Genomic DNA, 27,542 nt, shown 5'->3' with positions numbered 1-27,542 from the left:
CTTATGAGGCCCACAGTGTCCCAATCGATAAATCAATGTGTAGTAATGGCAACGACTGTGTTCATACAGTCACATCATTGACCCTCATAGGACAAGGATCACTTGCGATGGATCATCACTGAAACAGACTAGTCTTTAACACTTTCAGTGCCAGCTGTACAACCCCTCCCCGCACCCCTTTTCTGACCTCAAGAAAAAATTCGATCAGGGACAAGAGAATACCTTTGAATAATATGTCCGCTTTGGAGAATGGTATCAGCTATTCATTCATTACTGACACATATATGTTGGATGGCGAATGGGTCCAGGCGCACCAAACTCTGCATTGCTTGTTTACGAAAACCATAAAGAAGGAAAGGAATAAAAGTAATCCAAGAACATAGTACAAATAAAAATTTCAATATTCTCAGAGAATATTTGAAGAAAAGAGCGCCCATTAGCTGATAGGTGCTTCTTGCTTTACACCAACCTCAACTGTTTACCCAAGAATATGCTTAATACATCATGGCAATTGGTTGCAAAAACCAGTCACAGAATACAGTAAACCGTTAAATTTTCCCGAGTACTTTTCATGAAATGCATGGACAAGCATTGTTGACACCTGGACAGACCACTGAACTTGAGAGGTTCTCCTCTTGGCAGTCACCAATATGGAATCTGATATTGAAACCCGATATGTACTTGGCCACATATGACTAGCCGATACTGAACAAGATAAACACATTTATCTTCCGGCAATCCTTTTCTTGCATATCTTCTGGCAAGCCTTTTCTTGTCGACAGAGAGGCTCTAGTTTCAATATATGTGAGGGAATAGGATATTTGATTCAACCTTTCAATTCATGTCTGTATCCTGTCAACACACAGAGGCAGAACGACTACAAGTACTGTCCGAACATGTAGCATTAGATGGTACATGATGGTATTAGGTGACCCGTTTCTCAGGCAGAACAGTGTGGCACTACAGAGGGTAGGAATTTAAATTAATGATGTCAAACCATTGCAAACAGTACTTTTTTGAGACAGAGGGAGCTGTGACTATTCTTGCCTATGACCTGCACATGAGTTAATTCTGAACGAGCACTCACAAAAGAGTTGAACACTATTCGTGTCAGGTCAATCACACAGATTGGCTTATGTAGCCCTACTCTTTTACTAGTATCTCTAGTTCCTTCTTCCAATATCCATGTTTCTCAGGATAATAAGAGCTGTCTTCTACAGCCTTTGTAAAAAAAAACCATAATTGTATACGCCAACCACCGAACCCCCCTTGAGGCTATAGGCACCATGTGTTTGTGGTAAACTGGCAAAAATTGTTTGGCTTGAATGTCACTGCCCTCACGCCCTGGTGATAGAGCTGGTACCACCATCCTCTGATCCTCATGCCTCAGGTGTTATCATACAATCTGCATTGATCGAGCCGAGTATAAATTCACGGCCTTCCGCAAGCTGACTGCCTGGTGAGCAAACAAGTATGTCTAGGTCCCCAAGGAGGACTTGCCACATCAGCAAACTATCCACCCAGCTAATTAGTGAGGAGGCAGAGTGGCAATCACTGCGACCTGCTCCTTCTCTGGGGATCATCAACTCTGGCCTAAAAATGTGGTTGCAAAACCCACAGACACACCAACAGGATTGATTGATCCAAGTATGAAATTTGTGGCCTTCAGCTGACAGGTTGCTGCGCATAACGGGGAAGTTTGGATCCCTGTGGGTGAGCTGTCACATCGGTAAACCAGCCAGCTAATTGGTGCCGTCGTAAGAAGTGGCAATCACTGCGACCTGCTCATGAACTGCTGCCTATAATTTGATAGCAAGCTCAACAGCCCAGCAAAGCATGCCATGAATGTTGTCATACCCAAGAGATAATGGCCACAATATTGGTCACATCGACAAACCGATCGATAACCTAATTGGAAATCACTGCGACCTGTCCCCAGGGGTCTTCGACCTTTGCCACCAACTACTAAACCAGACTGGATAACAATTGTGGCTAGCTTTAAGTGATCGTTGGGCCCATGTATTGCAGGAACTGGAAATCAAGATGCTACAAAATCACCTCCCTTGAAATTGAGGTCACAGTGTTATTGCTTCCTGACTGTAACAGAGGAAAAACATCAAGGTCCAACCGGGGATTGAACCCGGGACCTCTCGCTTATAAGGCCATCACTCTACCGACTGAGCTAAAGGGAATTTCCCTCTAGCCTGGGCTAGTAGGAATGATGCCACCACTACATACTCCCCCTGTTCGGGAAAGTTGTGTCCTCACAACCGGGTTCTTCCGTGATACAAAGGGTTAATTCATTATCCAAAGACACACCAGCATCTAAACAAATTATTAGTACCCTTTTACCACGTTGGGCGCCAAATGTAACAGAGGAAAAACATCAAGGTCCAACTGGGGATTGAACCCGGGACCTCTCGCTTATAAGGCCATCACTCTACCGACTGAGCTAAAGGGAATTTCCCTCTAGCCTGGGCTAGTAGGAATGATGCCACCACTACATGACCATTAATCTTATCTTGCTCTGGCAAAGGGTCTTTGAATTACTAACCCCTACCCCCCCCCCCCCACTCCCCCATCCACCACAAAGCAAGGCTTAAAGGCCACGCAAGTCTGAGCAAAGGACCGAAGCTAATACTGTAGCTAACGTCATGAGGATTTAGATTACGTGGCTACCTAGCCAGCAAAAACAAAGACTGACAATCACTGTAGCCAGCTACAGCCGAAAAACAGTCAGAATTTCATAAATCAGGGCTCTACCAAAACCTCGAGCAAGTGTGAGGAACATACCAATGCCAACAATACCAAGCCTCATGGGATCCTGACCATACTGACAAACTGTTCAAGCAATTAATTGGAGATACACCAAGGTTGACAATGAATGTAACCAAATCTCTGTGGTCATCCACACATCTCCTTACCAATCACAACCTCAGACGGTCTTGACTGAATCAATGAGCTTATCCACTAAGTTTGACCGTAATGGCTATAGACATGGGCAGGTAAAAGCAGGGCAATGTTCATGGTTTGGTTTTTGAGTCCCATTTTTAAGACATCCTTGTGAGAAAAACAGACACCAGATCACGTCACAATGGGCCAGCAGCACCGAGTGCAACACGTCACCAAGTTTTTTCAATGGCTTCGCATCGTGAAGAATCAAGGGTGAATTGTACACACGTATAACAGAATTGTGTGACTGTTACCATTTTACTCCAAGTGACAATATCATAAGCCAAGAGTCACTGCTTTAGTGTTATATGGCATCATGAAGCCTGATGGTAGATTATACACTTGGGCGAATTCATTTGTCAGATATAGCAACACACAGATAGTAGGATGGATGGAATTTATGTTTGGTTTTGATGGGGCTGTTGATGCATAAAGATAACCACACTGGTATGTAAAAAAAGCTTTATAGGAGTGGAATTTGGTGGGGGCAGTCTCGTTTGATTGCTTTCATTGAAAAACAGCTTTGGTTGTTGAGATATTTTTTTGAGGATATTTTTATAAGAGTATCGGTATGAGCATGAAAGGAATCTCGAAGAAATGGGCATAAAACACCATTTTTTGTCAGGATATGAAAGGCATCTCCTTCGTCAGAGTTTGCCCTGGGCATATTCTCCAGAGAGCATTTCTCCTCCAAGGCAGGATGAACAGTTTTGGTGCTGAGGAGCTGCTGTGGAGGTAAAGTGGCGTGTGTCTCTGATCAGATGAAGTTTGGTCCCCACTGGTTGTTGGCGTGAGACTCTCTTTGCCTTCTATGCATTACACCACCCAGCAGGTGTACATCATGGCAGTGCAGGGAACTGAACCAATGACCTATTGATCCTGAGGCCAAGGTCTTTAAACTAGATCACTCTGCACCTTTCATCAAAATCCTTGTGTTTATAGCACTAAATGGAATCGAAATACTCAAAACTACATTTGCAGCTGTCTAGAATTATGACACTCATCCATTTTAGCACCGACAACTAACGCAATAAAAATATGACATGAAGTGACGACCTCTGTTACTCACGGTGCTTAATCCTCAATCACTCGAAGTAAAGATTGATTAAGCTTCCCGACAGCGAGTGATTCCTACCCACTGGAGATGATGCTGAAAATGGATACCTACTCACTGGATTCAGTGTATGTGACAGTATCATGCGTAGAACTGGCTGATCAATAGCTGAGCCGGTTTATATTTTTGACACTTTGAACACTGTGGTGTGCGTGGCAAGAGTACCAGCCCCTGAACAAGAGGTAGTGGGTTTGAATCCAAGGCCCCTAGTTATTTCCTGTTAGAGTTTGAAGGTTAAGTAAGCGCTTATTAGCTGCTCCTTACCATCCCCTGAAAGATTCTGGGATGACGAAGCACTTTGAGCATGTATCTGTCCATCGAAAAGAACTAAATGATACCATTTTATTCATCACAAAACAGACCAAACCAAATATTTCAGCGAAAACTAGACGACAAACAATCATACCTCCAGTACTTTTTTTCACCAAAGTTGTGATAACGTCGATAAAGAAAAACATTCAATTTGCTTCCTAACTCCTCCAACATTTTTTACCAAATCTTCAAAGCACTAATCGTCTAAACTGTAGGCTACGTGATCGAATTACTTAGGCATGAATAGCCCCCAACATGAACAAACAAATCCCCTCGCATCGTGAAAATTGCCTCCCCAGAATACACCACTACGATCTAAGACACAATTTGATTGGATTATCCAATGGTATGCGAGTAGGGAGCTAGACGTCGAGTTGAAAGTCCTCCGAGCATTATTCATCTTCATGGTTTGGCCCTGGAGTATTACATCGGAATTAGCAGCTGACGGAATGACCTGGCATGTGGGGGTTAGGACGTGAGAGAGACGTCAAAGTTTTTCTAGTTAATGAACCATACCGGGTGATATTGCTGTTGGTGTTAGGGCAGGCCAAGCATTGATGATACCACAGTGACCTTTCCGACACTGGAATATCATTTGAAATCAACTTCCACTGACGGCGACTTTGCCAAGGTTTCTTTGATGGCATCTTAGTCGATAAGACCTTGTGCCATGATAAAATCATGCAACAGAAGCCCAATACTCAGCATCGTGGTATCTAAGAATCACTACCTTACATCTATGTCCACTTTTGATTATAACCTCATTGTCCTTTATCCCTGAGATGGCTTGAGCCCAGATACCAATGATCTTGTCGATGAATTATAGGTCGCCGAAACAAAGCTGACATCTATGATCTTCTTACAGACAGCACCTCCTCATATTCCAAGACGTGATGGAGCAACTTTGTAGTCCTATTTTTCCCCCTATCTCTCTGACAGTCTGAGTGGTGGTATCACTGAGGAGATCTCCTTCATTCATGCCTGAGTGTAACATGTGATTGCCTATCCTAAGTAGGAAGCAGCCCAAGCATAAAGACATACGCTGACGACCACCAATACAACAGCTGATGGAAGCCAAGATGTCTCTGAATAAGAACTTAAGACAACACTACGTGCTAATGTGGTTTTTTTCCTCTGCCTCGATTTTAGTCTTCATTTTAGCTCCACCCTCACGGTTTTCGTGAGACAACCAATACATTCAAACCAATACATCCAGTTTGGTATCAATTCCTCAATCAGGAGTCCCAGAAGAAGCATCCATTCACCTTTCATCCAGGCCTTCCATAGCATTGCCAGACAAGTTCTATCAAAAAGCATTTCATAACCAACGGACAGAAAAGATCTCTGCCCATCTTCCTTTGTTTTTATGATACAAACCATCTGACATTTTCCCACAGGAGCCCGGATTACCTGCTTAAGAGCTTTTTTTACTCACTACAGTTTTTGACGTACTATTCAGATGTGAGTGTAAGCAATAAGATGGTAGGAGAAGGTTTCTCTATTGTTACCACTAAAAGGGCTGTCAGATGATTTTTCAGGGCCGAGATCCGAAAATTGACCAAGAAGTCAAGTGCGATAATGACTACAATGACGATCTCACCTTGGTTTTAAAAAGACATGGTTAAAACTGGAAAGTGTACGATGTTCTGTTATCTCTTAGCAACAATCTCTCTTATATGATTCATATGATTCTGTAAATATGGTGGATGTGTGTGCCGTCACATGACAACGGTCTCATGGCCTTGTAATGAGAGTCTCAATGGCCAAGAGAAGTAATATATAGTTGTTCTGGTTTGTCTAAAATATCTTGTTAATCTAGTTGAGTGGTATGATGTTAGTACCCGGGTAAGCTTTCTTAAGACAAATTTCAGGATAAAATGATGGAGTTAATCACCATAACTATGTAACCATGTTATGACATTGCACAATGATATCAATCACGTTTAGTCACCATGAACAAGCTACTCCATAGCGATATCTCAATAATGCATCCAATAAATAATGCACTGGATATCACTGAGCAACAAACAAGAACTCCGACCAAAGATCATCCATATAATGAATGGCCTGAGACTTTTAGAATTTGTATCATCTGATATATTGATATTATTCATATTGATATATTCATCGTTGATAACTGCTTGTCCCCAATCAAGCTAATATAATTAGAGAAAGTGTTTTGACCATCCAGCCTCACCTAATCACTCACAACTGACTGGTTCCAATAATGATTTATAAATAAACCGAGATGCCAGTGTGTTTATGAGAAAGCTAATGATATTATTAACCTGATCGTTAACAACCAATAAGATGGTAACAATATAGGGGGACAGTGCAATATATCATGGTCATTTGGGAGGTTTTATACCCACTATTTATGGAGAGATAAGTCTGACGGATGACTTGTTCGTAGAGTCATTTGCTGAAAGGAAATTGCCAATTATTGAAGAAGCATGAACATAACTGGAAGATTTTTTCTGGCATTCTAACTCACTATGGACCCATTTGACATATCATCAAGTATGTGATCCTTACCAGGTTTTTGCATGCACCTATTTAACTATCGAATTGCCATGAGACATGAAAATCTTTGCTGCTCAGTCTCCAGAAGAACTGAATACCGGCCTCACCAGTCGCCAACGCATCAACTTCCCACCAGGGGCAACAAGTAATTTCTAATACATGAATCTTTTAACGGCTTTCTCCAATCTGTCAACTTGAAAGACAGTAATTTAACAAAAAATAAATAAAATCTCCTCAACAGAACAGTGATTCTGTAAGTTATTGAATTTTATAGAAAAACGCCCATCTTTAGCGCATCTACATGTAACTGACAGATAAGATGATATTGGAAAGAGGATTTGGCTCCGGAATAAGGACATTATTCCAGGCTTATAGCCTCGGCGAGAAATTCAATATACACCGGAAAAGCGCCTTCCAATCAGATCAAGATGAATCCGAGGATGTTGGGTTTTGATGAAACCAGAAATTACAGAGTAGTTTACTGCCCCTTTTTTGACGAGTAGAGGTTTTTTACCCTCTCTAAACTTCAGCACAGTATCCCCACATGTATTTCTTTTGGTTTATTCTACACGCACCAATGAGTATGATATCAGTTAGATCAATTAGAATTTACGTTTTTTGTTTGAATCCGATATCCCAGACGAACAGTCATCTCAGAACATAATGCACAGATCTATCTACATCAGGATTTTTAACAATGACACTCAGGAATCCTCCAGCGACTTTGGAACAGCTGAAAATCTGAGATAGTCCATTCGATTCAACTAACTTCCCTGTGGGGAGATAGAATATCAGAGTGCTGTTGTCTGTTGTAGATAGTTCTGTGCAGTTAGTTTTTAGAGGAAACCTGTCATGAAAGGCTGATAAAAAATGGGGAGTTTTGAACGGTCTTGTACAAACCTAAGGCAGGGATAAGTTTTCAATCAAAAAGCTTAGCAGTTTTGATGGTGGCAGACAGTGGCACAGTACACCTATGAATATCATCAATAATAGTGAGTTTTCGCATTGCTCACGAACTACAACTACGAATTACAAATTCTTCATAATTGACCTGATTACTTGCACAAATACAAAGAATTCGTCTGCATGTATCGTGATTCGGGAGAAACTCACTATTCAGCATTTATTCCCTATGATATTCATTAGAAGAATTGAATTTGCACTGTCAAGACCTGTGAAGAGTTATCACTGCAGCCATCCATGAAACCTGAAGTAATCAAAACCAATCCCATATTTGCTTACTCCCCCAACTGTCATCAGGGAAAGCAACGGGTTGTCATGGCGAACTTGGGAGTTAAAGATGTCATGAGGTAACGGTGTCCACGGTAACAGGGAACTAGCACCGGCGCATCACCAGAATCAGCCAGCTCTTACCTGAGGAATTCTTGTCTCTGATGATCGTCACAGCAACTAATTGTCTCTTAACGTGCGAGGTGAAGGAAACTGCAACATGATCACATTTTTCCGCCAACTTTCAGTTCTTTCCTTGGATTGCAGAGGACCATTGGAGTAGATTCATTATCTCTGATCTGGCAGGGAGGCTAATTGAATCAGATGATCACATATTCAGCAAAACCTTTTACAGCATCGAAGTTTAAAATTCCAGTGCAATCAAACTCAGACAGCACATCATGTTGGAGAATTTTCTCCATAATAACGACAATCAATTCTATTTCTAACCCAAGTTACTCTCTTTTCAGACATTTCAAAGACTGAAGAGCAGACACCAAGACACCAGACACACCCTGGGAGGTCCAACCAGCATGTTCACGAAGAACAAGGAAGGGACTTACATATTAGACAATCGGTAATTTAAATATACATGTACTGAAAAAATCAGGATCATCAAGTGCACTAGAAAACTGCACAACTAAGGATAACTGATATATACATTCAAAATTCTGATGGTGATAACGATGAATTAAAAAAATTTAAAACTTTTTTAGATTGATAATTTGAAATTTTACCAGGATTCTAAAGGAAATGAAAGGCTTGTTTCGAAAGTAAAGAAAGAACATGTCATTGACAGCAAGCCACAGAAAACAAGACGTCACGAAAAATGCGCATATCTATTCATTTGTAAAAAGGTAAAGCAAAATCCAAGGTAGACTATGGCGACTTACATATCCTTCTGCAGGGAACAAAAATAGTCTATGGTAAAGATAATGCTTCAGATATCTTCATAAGTTACCAAATGCTTGTTTTCAAATAAGGCACTCAAAGCCCAACTCCCACGTGTACAACATACTATAGAAATACTCTGCAAGCAGACATGGTGTAACTATATCTTCTACTCCACATGATATATTGGTCATGTTTCTTGCCTCTCTAGGGTACGATTCATTGGAGACCACAATTACATGCGGCAGCGTCATTTGGAATAGAATTGAAATATCACGGGTGATTTGTGAAATCAAATTCCTCCGACAGATTTTGGTTTAGTGTGTGGGATGCTAAAAGCTTGGTACGACGCAGACTGCTGTGAATGGAGGAGATGTTGATGAACAAAGACTCAGAAATTCTACATACCACATTCTTTCCAGCCAATTTACTGTCACTTAATGGTACTTAGCCAAAATTGTCTGACTGAAGCAGTAAGGCAGGAACTCGTGAGACTTACAACTGATGAAAAACTGAGTGGCGACAACCGTTTATATTTGATGTTCTACATGGATACTGAATTCCTTAGAGTCTTGCAATGTCATATAGACCATATCGAGTAAGACGATATTTTCTATTGAGACACCTATGAGACAGTAGACGATTGCAGTGGACTCGAGATATGGCAAAGAACTAAGTGATAAGTTGTCAATGATGATAGCTCTTTAAAGCTCCAACTCACCGATTAGGAATAGGATTTATATATCATTTTGAGCACAAACTTGGAGTTCATTGCATTTTGGAGCTATTTTGAAGTCTGTCAAAATTATTGGGGAATTTAGATTCATTTGTGTTGCAGTCTTGGATTTTTCATTGCATCTGCGTGCTGACTTAGCTCCTCTCTCAAATTAAGACTCAGCGGACCCATGATTTAATCTCCCAATGAGATTTAGGATACTGCAAAAACAGATTCATAAATATTCCACATTATTTGAATAGCATTGTTTAGTAGAGATCCCAGAGCAAAACGGGTATGAATAGTTTGGGCCGGATTATATTTTTGCCCAAGTGATACAAATTTGAGATCAAGATCAATAACAGCTAGCAAATAACTCTGATTTTATTGGATTCGTTTTGCACAAAGTGGACATTAATTGAGGGATATGAAGCTGTGGTGGTTTTATTGCAATCTTTTGGAGATAAACTTATTGTTGCAGGGATCTAAAATGTCTTTACGCGAATGGTACTGGCCAATGCAAGGGGGAAAAAGATCCAAAATGGTTAGGCTGACAATTTTATTGCATTATTTTTGGAAAAAACACAGAATATGAAAATATTGAGATAACCAGAGTATCCAATCAGAAGTCATGGATAAGTGCATACTTACTTATACATCTATACCGAAATTTTGAGTTATGCTGAAAACTGGAATATATCAAATAGCAGAGCATACAAAACAACAAAATATACAGATAACTAGAATATACAGAAACCCGGGATATACAGAAAACCGGAATGTACAGAAAACCGGAATATATGAAATACACTGGAATAGACTGAATGCAAGCATACTACATTATGTAAATATCAGATTAAATGGAACATGAAGCCCCAAACACTCACATTACACCTTTCCTCGCGAGTAACAATCAAGGCCGGATAAAATCTAAATGGCCCACTGGACAAGCACGATAAGACAAAACCAATTAAAATGCGCTGGTAGTAAGCGAGACACGGCGTTGATGTTATTACATTTTTATGGATAGGTTTGATGTTATTATATTTTTATGGGTATGTACATTGTCTTGATGTGGTGGCTCTGCATACACTCTTAATGTTAATGAAATGTGCAGTGTAATTTGGTATCAAAATTGCCGAGGAGTCTCATTGTGACGATTTCATCACAAAGATAAGAGCACTTTATAGAACTTATAGAACTGGCTTGGTTGCTTTGCTCTTAAGAATATTCTGGCTGGACATTATTGCATGCTTTCTAGAAATGCCAAATAGCCAATTACACGATCTTACTCGATAAAATTTGGTATTGGTTGGTGAAACTCGAAGTCACTAGGCATAGACATCAATATTCATCAAGGGGGAAACAAGGTTGTGGATATGTGTGGCATCTCTGATCAGTTTACATAACTCAGGCAAGATGGCATTGCTTTTGACAGTATTCTGCAGGACATTACTGGTTTCTAGAAATGCCAAATAGTCAATGGTACCTGCATCAAACTTATAATGTCATGTGGATAGGATATCAATTCGAAACAGGACAGAAATTCTTTTGTGAATACACGTGGCATCTCTCTGATCAGTAGGTAGAACTCAGACAAGGCCTTTTAAGAAATTCTTGATTGCATAGCTCTTGAGTATATTCTCCAAGGGCATTATTGCCTTCTCGAAATGCCAAATGGCCAATGATACCTGATCAGATGGGATATTGGCTGGTATCACTGAATGTCACATGGATAGGCTACCAATTTCCGTCAAGACAGCACCAGTTGTTGTGGCTCCATGTAGTAATCTTGTGTATATCATTTCAGAACAGACAGTGCCATTGTAGTGAATCCAGACAGCACCACATCAAGACCAAGGATATCAAGAACAGACAGCAACATTGTTGTGGACCAACAACGTATCATATCGAGACTGTGAGTATCAATACAGTTCAAAGCAGCAGTGATTTACATTGATCTGCAACTTACAACGTAAAAATTCCTGTCATTCCTCATGGATGCTTTGTTCACTCAAATATTGAATGGCTACAACGAAGATTGATTTTATCACCTGGCTACACTGGGAACTTTTTTCAGTGCCATTCCACATTGATTTTATTGTACTCATTGGACAACCTAGGGTCGCCTTGTGAAATAGGAAAGTGGTGCTTCGTCTGAATTACTTTGGCTGTCAAGCACTGTCTGAATATCTCGGCAATCGATATGTTATCACATGTGTTTTGCGATCAGAACTTTGGCTAGTGATGTCGCGTTTGGACACTATAAAAGATGGTTACAGGAAAATTCGTCCCCGGATAACTCGTCCCCGGAAAATTCGTCCCCGCAAATTCGTCCCCGGATAATTCGTCCCCAAGGAAAATTCGTCCCCGGATAATTCGTCCCCTAGGAAAATTCGTCCCCGAGGATAATTCGTCCCCAAGGAAAATTCGTCCCCGGATAATTCGTCCCCGAGGATAATTCGTCCCCTAGGAAAATTTGTCCCCGAGAATAATTCGTCCCCAGAAAATTTTACAAAGTTGAAAGTTTCTGACTTTACTTTCTAAGACCCTTAAGTCTTGTCGAATGGACTGTGGTAACTACTACTTTCGATTTTTCTCATTCAGTGTAACATCTCTCTTTACTACCATACTAGCTAGTTACCTACCCCACTATTTTTATAGTAGGTAAAGGTAGGCAGGCAAAATATTTTATTGAAGAATTTAGAGCTTTTCTTTCATTCTGACCAGTAAAAATACTTATTTGAAGAAAAAAAAATTATTTCGCCTGCCTACCAACTGAAAAAAGTGGAGTAGGTATAAACTAGCTAGTAGGGTAGTAAATAGAGATATAACACTGAATGAGAAAAGTCGAAAGGAGTAGGTAGTAGTTATTACTAGAAAGTAATGTCAGAAACTTTCAACTTTTGTTAAATTTTCCGGGGACGAATTTTCCTCAGGGACGAATTTTCCAGGGACGAATTATCCGCGGGGACGAATTATCTGGGGACGAATTTTCCAGGGACGAATTTTCCTCGGGGACGAATTTTCCAGGGACGAATTTTCCTAGGGGACGAATTTTCCGGGGACGAGTTTTCCGGGGACGAATTATCCGGGGACGAATTTTCCTAGAGCCATAAAAGATATAACGCAAGCTAAAAAATTTTCTTTTACTTTTACTTTTACAGCCATGGAAAATTCGGAAACAAACGCATACAGAGAGAACAGTCAATATTGGTGGAGTATTACTTCCAAATTCGGCCAGACGAATAAATAAGCGGACACCAGCAATAAGCTTAACAAGAATCGTCTATAAAATCTGTATTTCACTAACTTACCAGAGGGCTGAGGGATACAAACTCTACATAGGATAAAAATCGGCAATACCAAAGTGATATCATTATCACTCAGAAATTTGATAAACCTGAATTATATTCGCTGCTTGGATTATATCGCTTGTTGCCGCCAGCAAGCTAAATGATACTTTGGTGAGATAACTGTGAAAAGTGTGCATAAAAGTGGTGTAAAAAAGGAGATAGTGACTGGAGTAACTCTTGCGTAAATTTATCCAGTCTCAATGCCAGCTAGCGAAGCTGGCAGAAATTGCTCTCAGAGAGTGTGATTTGATTAAATTTACAACAACGTTACCTACCTTTTCAAAGCTCCTTCGAGCGTTCATTATTGCACAATTACATTTTTATTTACTTCATATAAATCGTCAAGTGGATATATAATTTGTTTGCCGAGGTGTGTAGTCTCGAGCATGGCTAACAAAGTGCAAATATTCTGCAAACTTGCCGGCTTCTGTGTAATCATCTATCGCCTGGCATACTTCTGTATGGCCACGAACCCCGATGAACTCGAAAGACTGAAATTAAAAGGCTGTCACTTTCATGAAAGGAGTCGGTCAAAGCTGACGTGTTCTGGTCTGTATCATTCAATGTCGATATCACGTTTATGGATCGTATTAAGTTATTTATCGTGCCACTACACCATGCTGGGATTTTACTTAGAGAACGGAAACCTTACAAACATGACAACCAATATATTCATCCACATGAAAGACTTAGACGAGTTATCGATAAAATCATCCGGGATCGTCAATATCGACAAATCGTCTTTCAACGGTTTGAAAATGTTACGCACACTCAATCTGATTGGGAACGAGATTCCTTTAGTGCCCCAGGATCTAAACGAGACGTTACCAATGTTACGTTATCTATACTTGGATAATAACGAAATCACACGGATATATAAAACGAGTTTTCAGGGCTATCCGGCTGATTTACAAATAATTTCGATCGGGTACAATAAAATCAAAGTGATAGAAAATGGTGCTTTTTCCTCGCTAAGAAAATTAAAAGAGATACAGTTGCGAGGAAATCGCTTGAAACGTATCACGGATAAGACATTTAGATTTCAAACTGATTTGCTCATACTTGATATCTCTTTCAACATTGGTATCGAACTCAAATCTGGATGTTTTTCATCACTGACGGAGTTAAGGACTTTGAATTTACGCAACTGCTGGCCAAATGGAATCCCAAAGGATCAAGAGCTATTTTTAGCTCAAGGTTTAGAGTGGACGGTGATTGAAAAGTTAGACTTGGGACACAACAAGATTGCATCCCTCAATGATTATGGGTTCAGGCCGTTCGGCGCAAAGTTAAAATTGTTAGACTTGGAATTCTGCTCACTTGAAAAACTTGAGGACAATGTCTTTGCGCAATTCGTCAATGTAGAGACACTGTTTCTACGAAACAACCAGATTACGATAATCGAGGATAATGCATTCACAGGGTTATTTTCACTCAGGACGATCAACCTGGAGCGTAATCACCTGGTGTCCATAAGTGAAAACGTTTTTCGGGTTTTGGGAGATAATGTCCACGTAGCGCTTGAAGGGAATCCTTGGTCTTGTAGTTGTATGATGGCAACACTGCAGTCATGGATCATAGCAAATCAACCAAACTTGAACGTAACATGTAAATCGCCCACGGAATTAAACGGACGAAATCTTAAGGATGTTACACATAGCTCATTATATTGCACAAAACCGGAATTATGGCAATGTTGCCGAACGCCAATCATGTCAACAGTTGGCGCTACTGTCTTTGTGGAATGCGCAGCAACTGGCATCCCATTACCGATCGTGGAGTGCTTCCCACGTAAAGGTAATCCTTTGCCAAGAAATCAGACTTATGAGGCAAAAAGCTATGGCGAAACCTTGGCAGTGAATAAAATTTGGGTGAAAGACGTCACTACAAGGAATAGTGGTATGTTTGAATGTCTTGCGACAAGTTCGCAAGGACAGGCCTCAAAGCAATGCTCAATTAAAGTTATCGAAACCGCGCTTCCAGTCAAACAGAAAGGTGGTGCTGGGTGCCAAAGACACACACTTTTTAGTTTTACTGTAATAGTTACCTTAGTGTTTATTATGTAAGTTAGGAGTATATTGCAATTGATGAAGAGGTGTACAGTAAAAAATAGAAAGAATATACAATATTTAAGTTCCACAGATCCCAAAAATTAGGATCTGCACACCATGTGACATCGATTCCAAAGCAAGTGTAGGGACTGCCCACATATTGGCAGATCGTGACTGAAAATGTCAAATTGAATTTCGTCTATTGTGATTGACGTTCAAGACATCTTGCCAAGATGATGTCAGATATCAAGCATCCAACGCAGACAATGGACCAAGACATGATCATGGATGTCCAATCAAATTGTTCCTTTTCTTGCTAAATCTCACTTGCTTGAGCCTTGAAGACTAATTTGGGTTATTTCCTGATGAAATAAGGTTTTGAACAGCCTGTAGTAAGTCTTAGATTTCAGGAAATTAATTGTAAACTATTGTTGCAATAAAATGTTATGAAATTTGTTAAAACTAACTTGTGTTCAGTTTAAATTTATTTCTTAAACCATACTCTCAGAAGAATGGAAATGACGGTTTTTGAGCTTTTGAAAAACCATCAAGGGAATGCTTTTTGGCCAACACAAATATGGACCCAGTAGAGGTTTTTCCGTTCTTCATTATCAACCAACATCCCAAAACATCCGTTTCCAGCAGCTTTGCTTCAAGTAAAGTTTCATTTTGCATTAAAGTCGGAAGCTATTTGCTGAGAAACCAACGGGGAGTGCTCCTAAGTAATTTCAAAATGATGTCAACAATCATTTTGAGATTGCTGCTATAGTCTACCAACTAACAAGAGATTGTCGACGGCAAGGAGGATAAATCATCATAATATGATAACTGCAATACTAATTCTTGGAGATGGAGTGTAGCTGTGCCTAACTTGGTCATGAAGATTTTGATTTTGATCTTAAAACTCTGCACAAACAGGTCAAGGACAGGTTTATACTATCTAAAAGGCGGTCTTTTACCACGTTCACCCTGATTGAAGGTCAGACCAGGATGCGATCGTGTTGTGTATGGTTGGTTTGGTAACTTTCCTTCACAATTGTAGTGTTAGGACTTAACACAGACGTCCCATCGTGTTGTGTACGGTTGGTTTGGTAACTTTCCTTCACAATTGTAGTGTTAGGACTTAACACAGACGTCGATGCTAACGCTCATTGAGCAACCTTGCCATAGACTACTGCGCCAGTCGTCCAGTAAACAAAGCGATCAATTTTTGTATCTCCGTATCCCTTCAATGAAACGGTCCTATTGATTTTGATTTGATGGTTTTCCAATAATGTTTTAGTGGTGGTTGTAAATCAAAACACTGAACCTATTTGTCAAACCGGTCAACCCACAGATGTTTGGAAAGATATTGGAGTCGTTTGATGTACAGCATTGTTTTTAACCCACTGCTATCAATGGCTATCCAATAAAATTGCCATTAATATTTTGTTCAGTGGAACCTCCCTCTGAAGACACCTCTCTATTAAGGACACTAGTTTTGGTCCCAAATTGGCTGTTTCCATTCAATTTGACCACTCTAATCAGGACACCTCTCTATTAAGGACATCATATTATGACAGTCCGAAGGGTGTCCTTATAAGGGAGGTTCTACTGTGTTAGTTCTTTGAGCAGCCATTAATTTTTCCTTATAGTAGATCACATCCAATCGCTATTTTGGGGGTGCAACAAAAAGGATGTAAAGGAAGAGGGCTAGACACCCGCATTCTAGTCTTTCAAGGAATTTTTTCTAATTTCAGAGAGTCGATGGAACCACTCTTATATAGTTTCAACACTGTTTAAAAACGGAGTTATTTTCATGAATGCCATAAAAGAAAATATATCCCTTGCTTGAAGCAAAAGCCAAACAATAGATGCTTTCACATCAGCTTCAGACGAGCACCAAAAGAATTCTTTAAATCTAACAATACTGCAATATCTTATTCTTATTCATGACATGAAAAGATGGACCAGATTTGTCACAGGCAACACTCTTTGACGACATGATAATTAAAAAATGAATACTTCGTGAATATTGTTGAACAGCATACAGATGGAAAGAAACCAAGCGGAAAAATGGAAAAGTAGTTGTTACTGACTAAGACATTGTCAAAGGAACTGGAAACTAATAATACGGATGAAGGGAAAGTCTACAATAAGGTAAGATCGTCTAACATGTCTTAAGTTAGAAGCATTGCAGCATAGCCATAAGACACATTTTCAAAGAACAAGAGGACCAAGGGCCTAGCAGGGCATTGCCTTGGCTGTTCTTTCTTATGGCAAAATTTTAAGTGCCAAGGTCTTACAGTTACAAAACGTGCCCCATATTGACGGATGGAGGGACAGACGCCATTCTGAATAGCTATTTTACCAGGACAGCTGAGCTAAAAACATAGGGGATTTTTTAAAAAAAACATGGGGGATGCTGGCCTCCTTAGCATTACCAGTCTAGGAGTATGAAAACTCTCATATAAAAACTCAAAGAAGATTGGAACCCTAAAGGTGAAGTATACAGGTCCACCGGCGCGTGGAAGCTCCCTGACCATCACCTGGCTATCCCTAACTATTGGCAAATAGCACGCTGAAGTCAGCTTTATTTAGCCAACTGAATTCGGGGCATAACTGGGTTGCTTGATGGTCTTATTCAAATGAGACCGCCAAAATAAAAACCCGCAGACATTAGATATATTTGCTACAACAATACAAACAGAAATATTTCAGCCCAACCGTTTTTTCCGAACAAGCCAGCATGGCTGCAAAATACTAATGGTTCTGTGGGGCCATCCTAGTGAGGAGGCACCAGGAATAAGACTGGTATATTGGGCGGACTAATAAATGATGATAATTTGCATGCCATCTATTGCATTTTACACTAACTATGAAAATAGTTGTGGCCCCTGGATATCAGATATATTATGTGAAGAGATTAGTCCTGAATGTGAGAGAGAGTGAGAGGACAGTGCTTTGAGACTGATAAGCCCGCATATTAATTATGATAGTTTGCAGTTACAGCAGCTAATTTCATGAGTCACTGACATTAACCTTCCTCAGTTGACTTTTAGACCTCCTTATCAACAGTGATGCCAAGAGATGCCATCTCGGACGAAAGGTGCATAAAAACAAACTTATTTGGAACAAAAAAATTTTAAAAAATATTGTCACTGTTGTGACAATTTAAAAATATGTGAGGATGAACTTTTCTTCATAAAGTTTCAGCCCCACACCTTAGTGAGGGCGGTGCACAAGTCTAAAATATACTCATGAATACACAATTTTGGTCCCTCAGAGGTTAGACCCATGACCTTCAGATTACAAGAAAATCATTACCAACTGATCTTAAATGCAAAGTCGGCCACACAAAACATTTAAGAAATCAATAGGTTTATCCTACCTCTCCGGACTTCATAGCTGGTGGCTTGCCGTCAAAGACGTAGACAGGTTTGATTCCATTGTCCACCATTCGTATCGTTCTATAGAACATTCCCATGAGATGACTGCAAGTAGAAGAGAATGAGACATATTCAAGAGCTTTTAGAGAGGATGTGCCAATGTAACATCTATCTCAGGGCTACCGTACATTTTAGGGCTATACACAAAATTTAAAGAAAGTTTGCCAAAAATAAAGAGGCAGTACAGGCACAAAATGTTGTGGTTAACAGTATGCTGTCCATTTTTAAACGCTTGGGAATTGTATTCGTACCTGGTTGTATCTCCATCCTCATTCATGAGAACATTTCCCTCGGAGCGGACAGCTATAAGGAACTGGTATATTGACATGGACGCATCAATTGCCACTTTCCTACCTGGAAGGGATCAAAGTAAAGCATTGGTGGAACCTAACTAAGTGGAAAGATCAATTTTCAGGGCAACCTCAATAAAAAAAGGGCACTGCTTTTTTGTTCCCAAACTGGTACATTGGAATTCAATTTTGATTGATAAACAATTTTTTTTATTTTCCAATATCTATAAGCAAGTTTTAGATTCTTACTCAGTGACTGAATTTGGTAAGGTTTTGAATTAACTTCTCAATCAAAACCATTCTATAATTTTTATCTTTTTATTTTCAATTCATATAATTTTATCTTTAATTATAATAATAAAATATTCATCTACCACTGGCACCAAGTGAAGCTTGACTGAGTATTAATCATTGGTAAATCAAGTCGTATATTTCTTATTGCGTTCCAATCTATTTTAAAGAATACTACAATGATTGAATGGATCAATTAAGGAATGACACTAATTGCTGGCAATACACTATAAATTGGAATGATTGACAGCTTGCACTGGACAATGATTAGAAAGAACACTGCATGACATAAGAATTCATTGGCAGTTTGAACAGGTTCACATTGCCTTACATGCATTAGGCCAGGCCAGTCCTTGCATAGTAGTTTTCTGCTCTGCTTTCCCGTTATTTCAAATTGTGCTGCTGGATTTGAGAAAATTACAGATGAGGAAGGTATCAATCATGAATTAAAATGTCCAAAGGTTTGTATCTTGACTTGAGGAACAGTGTAAAGTAGGCCTTTTAGGTAAGCAGATAAGATCATAGGCAATGGTTTCAAAATGGTTTCCTGATCAGTGTTATTTGGTTGTGGTTTGGTATGCCGTCTAACTTGGGGTACTAATAGACGAAGCTTACTCACACTGCCATTGGTAGTGCACCCCCCCCCCGCGCAGCCCCCTCTGTCTCTGACCATGCTAACATTATGTTCTATTTTCGGACAAAACATATCTCATCATAAGAGTAGTTTTGGAAGACTTCCCACTCACCGAAATAACTTTTAATCTCATGCTCCCTAACAGCACCAGGGGCATGATCACCAATAACCTTCGACAAATTATGAATACCCATTTTGGAGAGAGATGATTATTTACGAAGTTTTATAATGAAAACATGCCACAATATCTGGATATCGGAATGCTATATTGGGATAGGAACTAAATCGTATCCATGAGACTCAGCTGCGAAGAGAGTAAAAAAGACCCACGACCAAAGACCAATGAAGTTCTAACCCAATCGTATGCTCCTCCCCTTGCACGCGTAACTGACATAAGCTCGGTCATGCTGAGTGTTGCACTGAAGTTAAATATGGGACAGGCCGTCAAATCCAACAAGGAGACTTGTGACAACATATTGGGGGCAGAGTCAAATGTGTAATCGTAAATACTTCACATCAAACAAAAGTTTCCGCAAAAAGTGTTGCTCCAAAACTAGATATATTTCACCTAAGTAACTAGAAAATCATGTTGTGTTTCACTGAAACAAAAGGTTTGATTGGATTGGCTGATTATTGTACCCATGCTCATGGCATATCCTGAGGAAATCAGGGCTGAATGTGAATAGCGAATTACATTGTACATATTCTGATTATTCAACCCCTGATTTCCTCGGGATGCCTGGGTAGTGACACTGACTGGAGCATATTTTTGCCGCCGAGAAGCGAGTCGTCGGTGATGAAATAACCCACTACGTACATGCATAGTATCATCATCACCATCACTTATCCGCTTTAACCACATCATCATTCACTTATCCGTTTCCGCTTAAACCGCATCCATTTCGCGGTTGCTCGTATATCACATCTGAACCTCATGCCTGAGATTGATGCAGTAACTTTCCCTATAACTGTCAATTTCCCTGGCTCCTCCTACCAGTTCTGGTCCAATCTTAGTTACTGTCGTCTCGGGCATTTGTGACAGTCACTAGTCTTTGGTCTATGGTCTTTGGTCTATGGTCTTTGTCATTGTCGGGCGTCTTCCGCTCTTCGTCTACTGTCTCTGAGGGATACTCTTTAGTGTCAGGAAAGTTCCCGCCAAAAAACTTCCTTCCTCATAAATACGTTTACAACTAAACCAATGACACCAATTAATAATTATCGCCAGTTTTACATCAAGGGCAATCAAGGGATTACATAACACACCCTCTAGTTGGGTAGAAATGGAAATATCTGGAATTTTCCAATTATTGAATGACGAGATTATAATTTCCAAGATGGCAGCCTCCATGTTTCGAGGTGACTTTTAATTTTGCCTAATTTCTCCTCTATTCTTGAGTCAATTTTCAGCGAATTGATATCTGAAGCATGATAGATATATGAAGATTATGAAGTATACCGGTTTTGTGCCATTTGTTGTTTTTTTCTTGATGCAATGGCGTTCGAAATTCTACCCTATCCCTCCTGTACATTGCCCTGTACATTCATACACAGGCAAGGTCAAACATCATGATTGAGGATGATGATCAGCGAATAGACACGAAAATTTTAAACGAAATTTTATTTGCCATACATTCACTTCCTGTGCATACTTAGTTTAGTTATCTCCGATATTCTTCTTTCAGTTGTTCCCTTGGTACATTCAATCATTCATCATTCTGTTCCAACAACAAGATTGTTCTCAACCTACCAAGTGAAATTTGCAGAAAAGTGGAGAATCAAGTGAGTAAAAGATCTTGCATCTCTGTCTACATGCATGCCGGTCCTTTGAGTGATAAACTAAAGTATCTGACAATGACATGTCTCAAAACTGGGGCCTTGCCTTCAATGCTTTATTAACCTGACTTAACAAAATATCTATGTCCTTGCTCTGACACCTGGCTTGTTTTTCAGACACGGCCTCCCACGGCACCCCAATGCACATGGGCCATTAGTTGACCTGCCTGATTATACCTACCTCGGTAAGTTAATTATGAAATGATGAAAGTGATTTAAAGGTATAAGATTTTGTATAAAGTTTTGATTACATGTGCTCCTGCTAAGGCCATGGCTGCTGCAAGGCAATGGTACAACAGTTACTCTAAAAGAATCAGAGGTCAAATTCTGAACGAGAATGTCACCATAATGCAGCCCATTAAAGACTAAGCTCCTAGTGCTTTAAACTGAGTATACTTGTCCTTACCAGAGGAGATAATCTGGTGGCAACAGGTCACATGTCAGGGTTGGCTCTGACCTCATCATCACATCACACCTGATGGTTGGGCTACAAAATGATACAAAGATTTATCTGATAATTTTGCCTTACTTCCAGATGGACGTCCCACACCTTTAACCTTTGGTCAGAGAAAGCGAAGGGACTTACAGATTGACTATTCAGTAAGTCAAATACACTAGAAATCTGTTACTTCTCTGTGATCTTGACTTTGCCCTCCAACACCTGCACTTCCATTCAATGGATCTTCAATTATCAATTATGCTTGAATAATTTCTGTGTACTGTGAGAGACCCCTTTTGGTGACTTTGTGTAACTTAATCTGACCTACCTAGCTCCTACCTCTAGAGTTTCTGTAATCTTCCCATTGGCAGGAGTTGGGTTGAGTTAGAATGTCAGATGATGGACTTACTGTTTCTCAGGACCCCTGAGAAAGCTCTTGGGATGTTTGAAGCATCATTCACTTTTCCGTTAACGCTAAAATCATTTTCTCTCTGCAGGAAAGAATCATGAAACTTCTCAACGAGATCGACACAACCGAAAAAATCTATAACGAGAAAATGGCAGAACAAAAAAACGTCAACAAAGACATTGTTAGGAGTAAATTAAAACCTAAAGGAGGGACAGCCAAGTCCTGACAAGATGATTGTGTGTCCTACACCTGACTCTTAGTAGTAGTTATTCAAAGGAAGTACATTTAGTGAAAAGACTGTTCCTTTCTCACTGTGAAAGTCATTTGGATTTGGAGTGATGTGGTCTGCATTGCAACAGTGGACATCAACTTTTCTGGTTGTCTGTACAAAGTCTTGTAAATAAAGTTTATGTGGTACTTTAATTAGTTGTTCCCATCTTCCTCTGATCTTCCATGACAATGGGGTAGGTTTGTGTCAGGAGACAAACAGGGTAAGTGATGAATCTATCAGAAGACAAACGAAGAAAGATTGCATTAATGGATGGTAAAAGACCAGCTAATGTTTTCACTGAAAAACTTCATATGCATTCATACAAGGCCTTTCTGCAGAAAACTGGAGTAAAAGCATTTGCGTAATCAGTTTGGGACGTCTCCCATTGCTCACTTGCTCGTCTTGGACATAATGCCCTCACCATCTCCCCTTGTCCACTCTTATCCCAAGACCGGCCAAAGCTTTCCAATTCCTTCCTCATTATGCGGTGGCAGTTGTTCTTTGGCCGTCTACGTTCCCATCTTCCTTGCCGGGTCCATCTGAGTGCCACCTTTGTTCATTCTAAGCACATGGCCTTGCCATCAGTATCTTCGCCTGGTCTCAATTTCCCACAGGGGCTTCTTAAGGACAACTTGTTTTCGTCTCCTCCAACAATTTTCAGTGAGAAGACTGATGGCATTGTCCTTACAGCCTGGTCCAGAGCCCCAAAAAGTATGAGGAAAATGAATTAAGGCTGTACCCTTGGTATATATATACTTGTCCCAGCTGCAGGTCCAGTTGATTGCGAAAGTGCTCTGCCATGTTTGTCTCTGCATTTTAAGGTGGCGTTTTGTATGTGACTCTGTCAATATCAGATGCTTCTCGTCCTAATCTCTGAGCTATAGGCCAACCATCAACATTGAGATGTCCTGGTCCTGGATAACCAAGAGGCCGTTGCGATATCGGATGTGAACAATGGTGAAACTAGACAATCTCCTGTAGGTGGCATTGCCAAGAGTTGAAGAACAAATTATTGATGAAGGAACAAAAAACAACGAAATTTACATGTAGGGCAAGTACAATCAATTGAATTTATTTACATATTTACATGTTAAAAAACATGGGATATTTTGAACTGTGAGAAGATTAAAATAGAATTCGTGCACGAAATGACAGTCTTCACTCACTATCATCCATCAGTGCATTGAAAAATTAATTTTGCAAATTTTGAACAATCCAATACCATACAAACAAGCATTCATTCGATTTTCATCAACACCTTTCACAGGGATCGACATGTGATCCACATCCATACCATTCCAACTCAAACTGTATTTTACCAACTGAAAATCCGTTTAATTTCCTCGCCTCGCGTTCACAAAACATCTATAAGCCAACTTCTCCTAAATATTGGAATGTTCTTTGATTCATAACAAGGTTGTTATGAACTGATTTCTTGAGATTGCAAATCTCAGTTCCTTTCGGTAACAAATCCTCAATGAATTTGTGTACTGTACTAAATGCATCAAGGATCAAAAAGTTCAGCTTTTACTGTTGATATAACATGTCCAATGCCGGGCCATGATCCATAATCCACTCATGTGTTTGCAGGCCTCTTCTGTGGCACAATGGGCGTGGGCATTTCGACTGCATTGTTGACTATCCATCTATGCTGAAGAACTTCTTGTAGCGAGATCCTTTTGTCGGGGTTATGCCGGAGCAGCTGAAATGAAGATGAAAACCTTGTGTGAGAGAGTGAAAAGGTAACAGCAGACAATACAAGTAGAACTGCAAGGCTAACTAAGTTGGAAAGAGGACCAGTGCCAAAAAATACTAAAATCAAGTACATGTATCTAACCATGTCTCCATACTAGAGTGAAAGTCTGTCATAACAAAGGATGCAACACTTTCATTGGCTACCGATTAATATTCATTCATATCATCACCAACTAACCTTTGAAATCAAGTCCCTGGCATCATTACAAACATGAGCAGGGAAATTTAGATCAACTTTTGAGATTCTGCGATATGTGTCGGAGTGGCTTTCAGCCTCGAACGGTGGGTTGCCGCACAGGAATTCGTAACAGAGCACCCCCAAACTCCACAGGTCCACCTTCTCGTTGTGTACCTTGCCTTCTACCATCTCTGGTGGCAGGTAGTCCAGTGTTCCACAAAGAGTGGCACGTCTGAAAGCCAAACAACAAAATTACTTTACGTCAGGATGATGGATAACACGGTATCTATTTCATTTGACGACAGTGGAAACCACAAGGAGATGACATGCCCAAAATTCATACAATATGGAGAAGACTACCTTGTCTCTACGTTAAAACTGGACTAGACATACCTAGATGATGGTGCATGGACAGACCAGCCAAAGTCTGCAATCTTCAACTCCCCCCTGAGACCGAGAAGCAGGTTCTCTGGCTTGATATCACGATGTATCACCTTCTTGGTGTGACAATAAATTAAGGCGTTTGTCAGCTGGGCAATGTACTGAAAATAGAAGATGTTCTGGTAAAAACATGGACTTCTATAACTGTATCGGAGAAAGTGTGAAATTAAACTGAGTAGTTCCAGGAATTCTGTACTTTTAAATTCACATTTTCACCACAGATAATCCTGTTATGTTATTTTTTGATCACCGGGCGACGTCTCTTATACCAAGGAGCATGCTACAAATCGTAGCCGAAGGCCTGGATTTCTTACTTACGGAAGCACTCCTCTTGTCATCAAAACGTTTGTATTTCTGCAGCTCCTTGTATAACTCGCCCTTTGGTGCGTACTCCAAGATGAGGATGACCCGCTTGTCATCGTGGAAATAATTATAGAAACGGAGGATGTTGGGATGTCTGCAGATAAAAATGTAAGCCGACTTTAAGTTTGATACACAACATTCAGGTTTTTAACAACCTTTTTGAACTCATGAAGAAATTATTTTATTTCACTCAAGACCAGCCATGAGAGCAGAATAAATAGCTACCTCAGTTGCTAAAGATGATGTAGGTTCAATATTTCTCTAAGTTCACATTGGTTCAATCTGAGGAACTTAGTTTGAATAACTGACCTTAAATGCGATTGAATCTCTATCTCTCGTCTCATTTGATGTTCAACACCCGCTTTGACAAGCTGCGACTTGAAGAGAATCTGAAAGAAGACCATGCCTCTGTAAAACAATGCCTTAGTGTTTCGCCTCGAATACTTTGGTATTCAAATTTGGATTTGAAGAACTTTCACGCACCAGTAAATCAGTTTAGTGTTTTAGTCTTGGGTTTATCTAGTTGGGTGTTTTGCTTGCCCTGGGAGAGACAACAAGGAAACTCGGCTTTACATCTCATCTCATCAAGACAAAACAGCTGTGATCCTTGCAAGAGTGGCGAGAGTCAAACCTGAGACCTCCTGTTTATGCCCACCACTCTATGCTACTGTACTGGTCTCTACACAATAGTCAATTATTCAACATGTTATATACAAACCTTTAGCGCCACAATGAATTTATGCGTTCTTTCTCGAGCCAGATAGACATGTCCGAACTTTCCTTTACCGAGTGGACGTCCAATGTCAAAGTCATTCAGTGTGAAAGTTTTCCTAAAAAGAAACAAATCTCATTATAAAATGAAAGGAAAATGATGCATTCAGCATTGGGTCCTGACTTGACAAGTACTAAATAGAATTTGATTTATTGTTATTTTCCTGTAGCACGTTGACAACTTTCAATCGTTGTTCAGATAATTTTGCAAGCTCTTACACTCTAGTATTGTGGGGCACAACACCACGCATTCAACACTGTCATTGGACATTGTCAGCAAATTCAATATGGCTCTGTGGACCCTGTTAAATGATTGTCATTGCCAATCGTGCAAAAAAGCTTACTTTTGTATAACTCGCCCATCTTCACTGATTCTCTCCGTTGTCGGCTTCTTTATCACTGCATCGCTTTCAGTGCCAGAACTTGGCTGAATTGTTTTTAAGATGCGCTGAAATTTGGATGCAGATTCCATTGCACTCCCTCACACGTTCTTTAAAATATCTGAAAATGAAGAATGAATGTAGCCTTAAGTGTACTTTTTCAGTTTTTGACCCAGTCATTATGTCTCCCTCGCTTCCAAGTTCCCCTACAACACACGTCACTCACTGCTGACACTGGCCTGACTGGGCTGTCAATCTGCCTGGTCTTGACCGCCCAAATCTATGCTTGGCCTTGGGCCTGATATGTTGATGGAATGCCGAAATTAGGTCCTTCTAGTTCTAGGTCCTTCTAGTTCTACTTTCTATACCAAATCACGCATGCACGTGCATTTGTCAGTGCATACCGAATCAGACAATAATTTTAACGGTGTTCCACGAAACTTCCCAACAACTTATTGAATAAAAAACATGAAAAAAGTTTACTAGATACCTTATACCCACCAAATAAAGCGTGATCCGGGCTCGAAATCAGCAACAAAGAAAGGAATATTAGGGACAGAAAATTCTAAAAATCCTTTCGACTTTGAATTTGCCACTTCTATGAAAGCAGCGCTGCGATTGGTCAAGAGTTTCTCAGCTGAAACCAGATTGTAACAGCTAACATAATTGGATAATTTTGAGTAACGTGGGTTTTATTTATAAATAAAGCCACGTGGGTCTTATTTATAAACAAAGCCACGTGGGTTGTATAAATATGAGGAAGGCTCAGGCCTTGACAGGGAGCTCTTCGTTAATAGGGCTGGTGAGCGAGAAGACTCGGGTAGTGGTGGTGGGTAGTGGTGGTGGGGGTTGGGGTGGGGGGGGGGGTATATAGTTTGGATGATGCCATCATGGCAGTTGATCGAATAAGCAGTT

The 27,542-nt window shown here is 40.1% G+C and overlaps 4 protein-coding genes across 9 annotated transcripts in view; 2 read left to right on the top strand and 2 right to left on the bottom strand.

The window, feature by feature from the left end:
* Window positions 1–15,577, top strand: part of LOC135495676 (leucine-rich repeat and immunoglobulin-like domain-containing nogo receptor-interacting protein 2) — a 28,628-nt gene extending 13,051 nt beyond the window's left edge. For 3 of the 4 annotated variants that reach the window (XM_064784518.1, XM_064784516.1, XM_064784517.1), the window contains 3 exons: window positions 8,602–8,708; window positions 11,548–11,655; window positions 12,905–15,577. In XM_064784518.1, coding sequence (XP_064640588.1) covers window positions 13,480–15,159 — 1,680 coding nt within the window. In that variant the 5' untranslated portion in view covers window positions 8,602–8,708; window positions 11,548–11,655; window positions 12,905–13,479 and the 3' untranslated portion in view covers window positions 15,160–15,577. The remainder of the gene's footprint in view (window positions 1–8,601; window positions 8,709–11,547; window positions 11,656–12,904) is intronic. The other variant, XM_064784519.1, reaches the window with a different exon arrangement.
* The window catches only part of LOC135495678 (flap endonuclease 1-like), a 40,780-nt gene extending 20,732 nt beyond the window's left edge, over window positions 1–20,048 (bottom strand). For both annotated transcript variants that reach the window (XM_064784520.1, XM_064784521.1), the window contains exons 1-3: window positions 19,900–20,048; window positions 18,824–18,926; window positions 18,515–18,617 (exon numbers count right to left, since the gene is read on the bottom strand). In XM_064784520.1, the coding sequence (XP_064640590.1) occupies window positions 18,515–18,617; window positions 18,824–18,926; window positions 19,900–19,981 (288 nt within the window). In that variant the 5' untranslated portion in view covers window positions 19,982–20,048. The remainder of the gene's footprint in view (window positions 1–18,514; window positions 18,618–18,823; window positions 18,927–19,899) is intronic.
* Window positions 20,049–21,010: 962 nt separating this feature from the next.
* Window positions 21,011–22,891, top strand: LOC135496241 (large ribosomal subunit protein mL52-like). The gene is made up of 5 exons (XM_064785434.1): window positions 21,011–21,143; window positions 21,470–21,566; window positions 21,738–21,805; window positions 22,156–22,220; window positions 22,557–22,891. Exons 1-5 carry the CDS (start codon window positions 21,068–21,070, stop codon window positions 22,692–22,694), a joined length of 444 nt encoding a protein of 147 aa, XP_064641504.1. The 5' UTR covers window positions 21,011–21,067; the 3' UTR covers window positions 22,695–22,891.
* Window positions 22,892–23,797: 906 nt separating this feature from the next.
* On the bottom strand, window positions 23,798–27,221 carry LOC135495794 (aurora kinase C-like). 2 transcript variants are annotated; one of them, XM_064784716.1, is made up of 8 exons: window positions 27,129–27,221; window positions 26,592–26,748; window positions 26,195–26,306; window positions 25,786–25,865; window positions 25,432–25,570; window positions 25,066–25,214; window positions 24,673–24,904; window positions 23,798–24,441 (listed from the first exon to the last, which is right to left on the bottom strand). In XM_064784716.1, the coding sequence occupies exons 2-8, from the start codon at window positions 26,717–26,719 to the stop codon at window positions 24,316–24,318; spliced, it is 966 nt and encodes a 321-aa protein (XP_064640786.1). In that variant the 5' UTR covers window positions 26,720–26,748; window positions 27,129–27,221; the 3' UTR covers window positions 23,798–24,315. The 2 variants fall into 2 exon arrangements, with proteins under 2 accessions (XP_064640786.1, XP_064640787.1); XM_064784717.1 differs by having other exon boundaries at window positions 27,118–27,211.
* Between the last annotated feature and the right edge of the window lie 321 nt (window positions 27,222–27,542).

Source organism: Lineus longissimus, chromosome 11 (genome assembly GCF_910592395.1).
Source record: "Lineus longissimus chromosome 11, tnLinLong1.2, whole genome shotgun sequence".
NCBI classification, from domain to species: domain Eukaryota; kingdom Metazoa; phylum Nemertea; class Pilidiophora; order Heteronemertea; family Lineidae; genus Lineus; species Lineus longissimus.
This window is presented reverse-complemented; position numbering and strand designations above follow the sequence as displayed.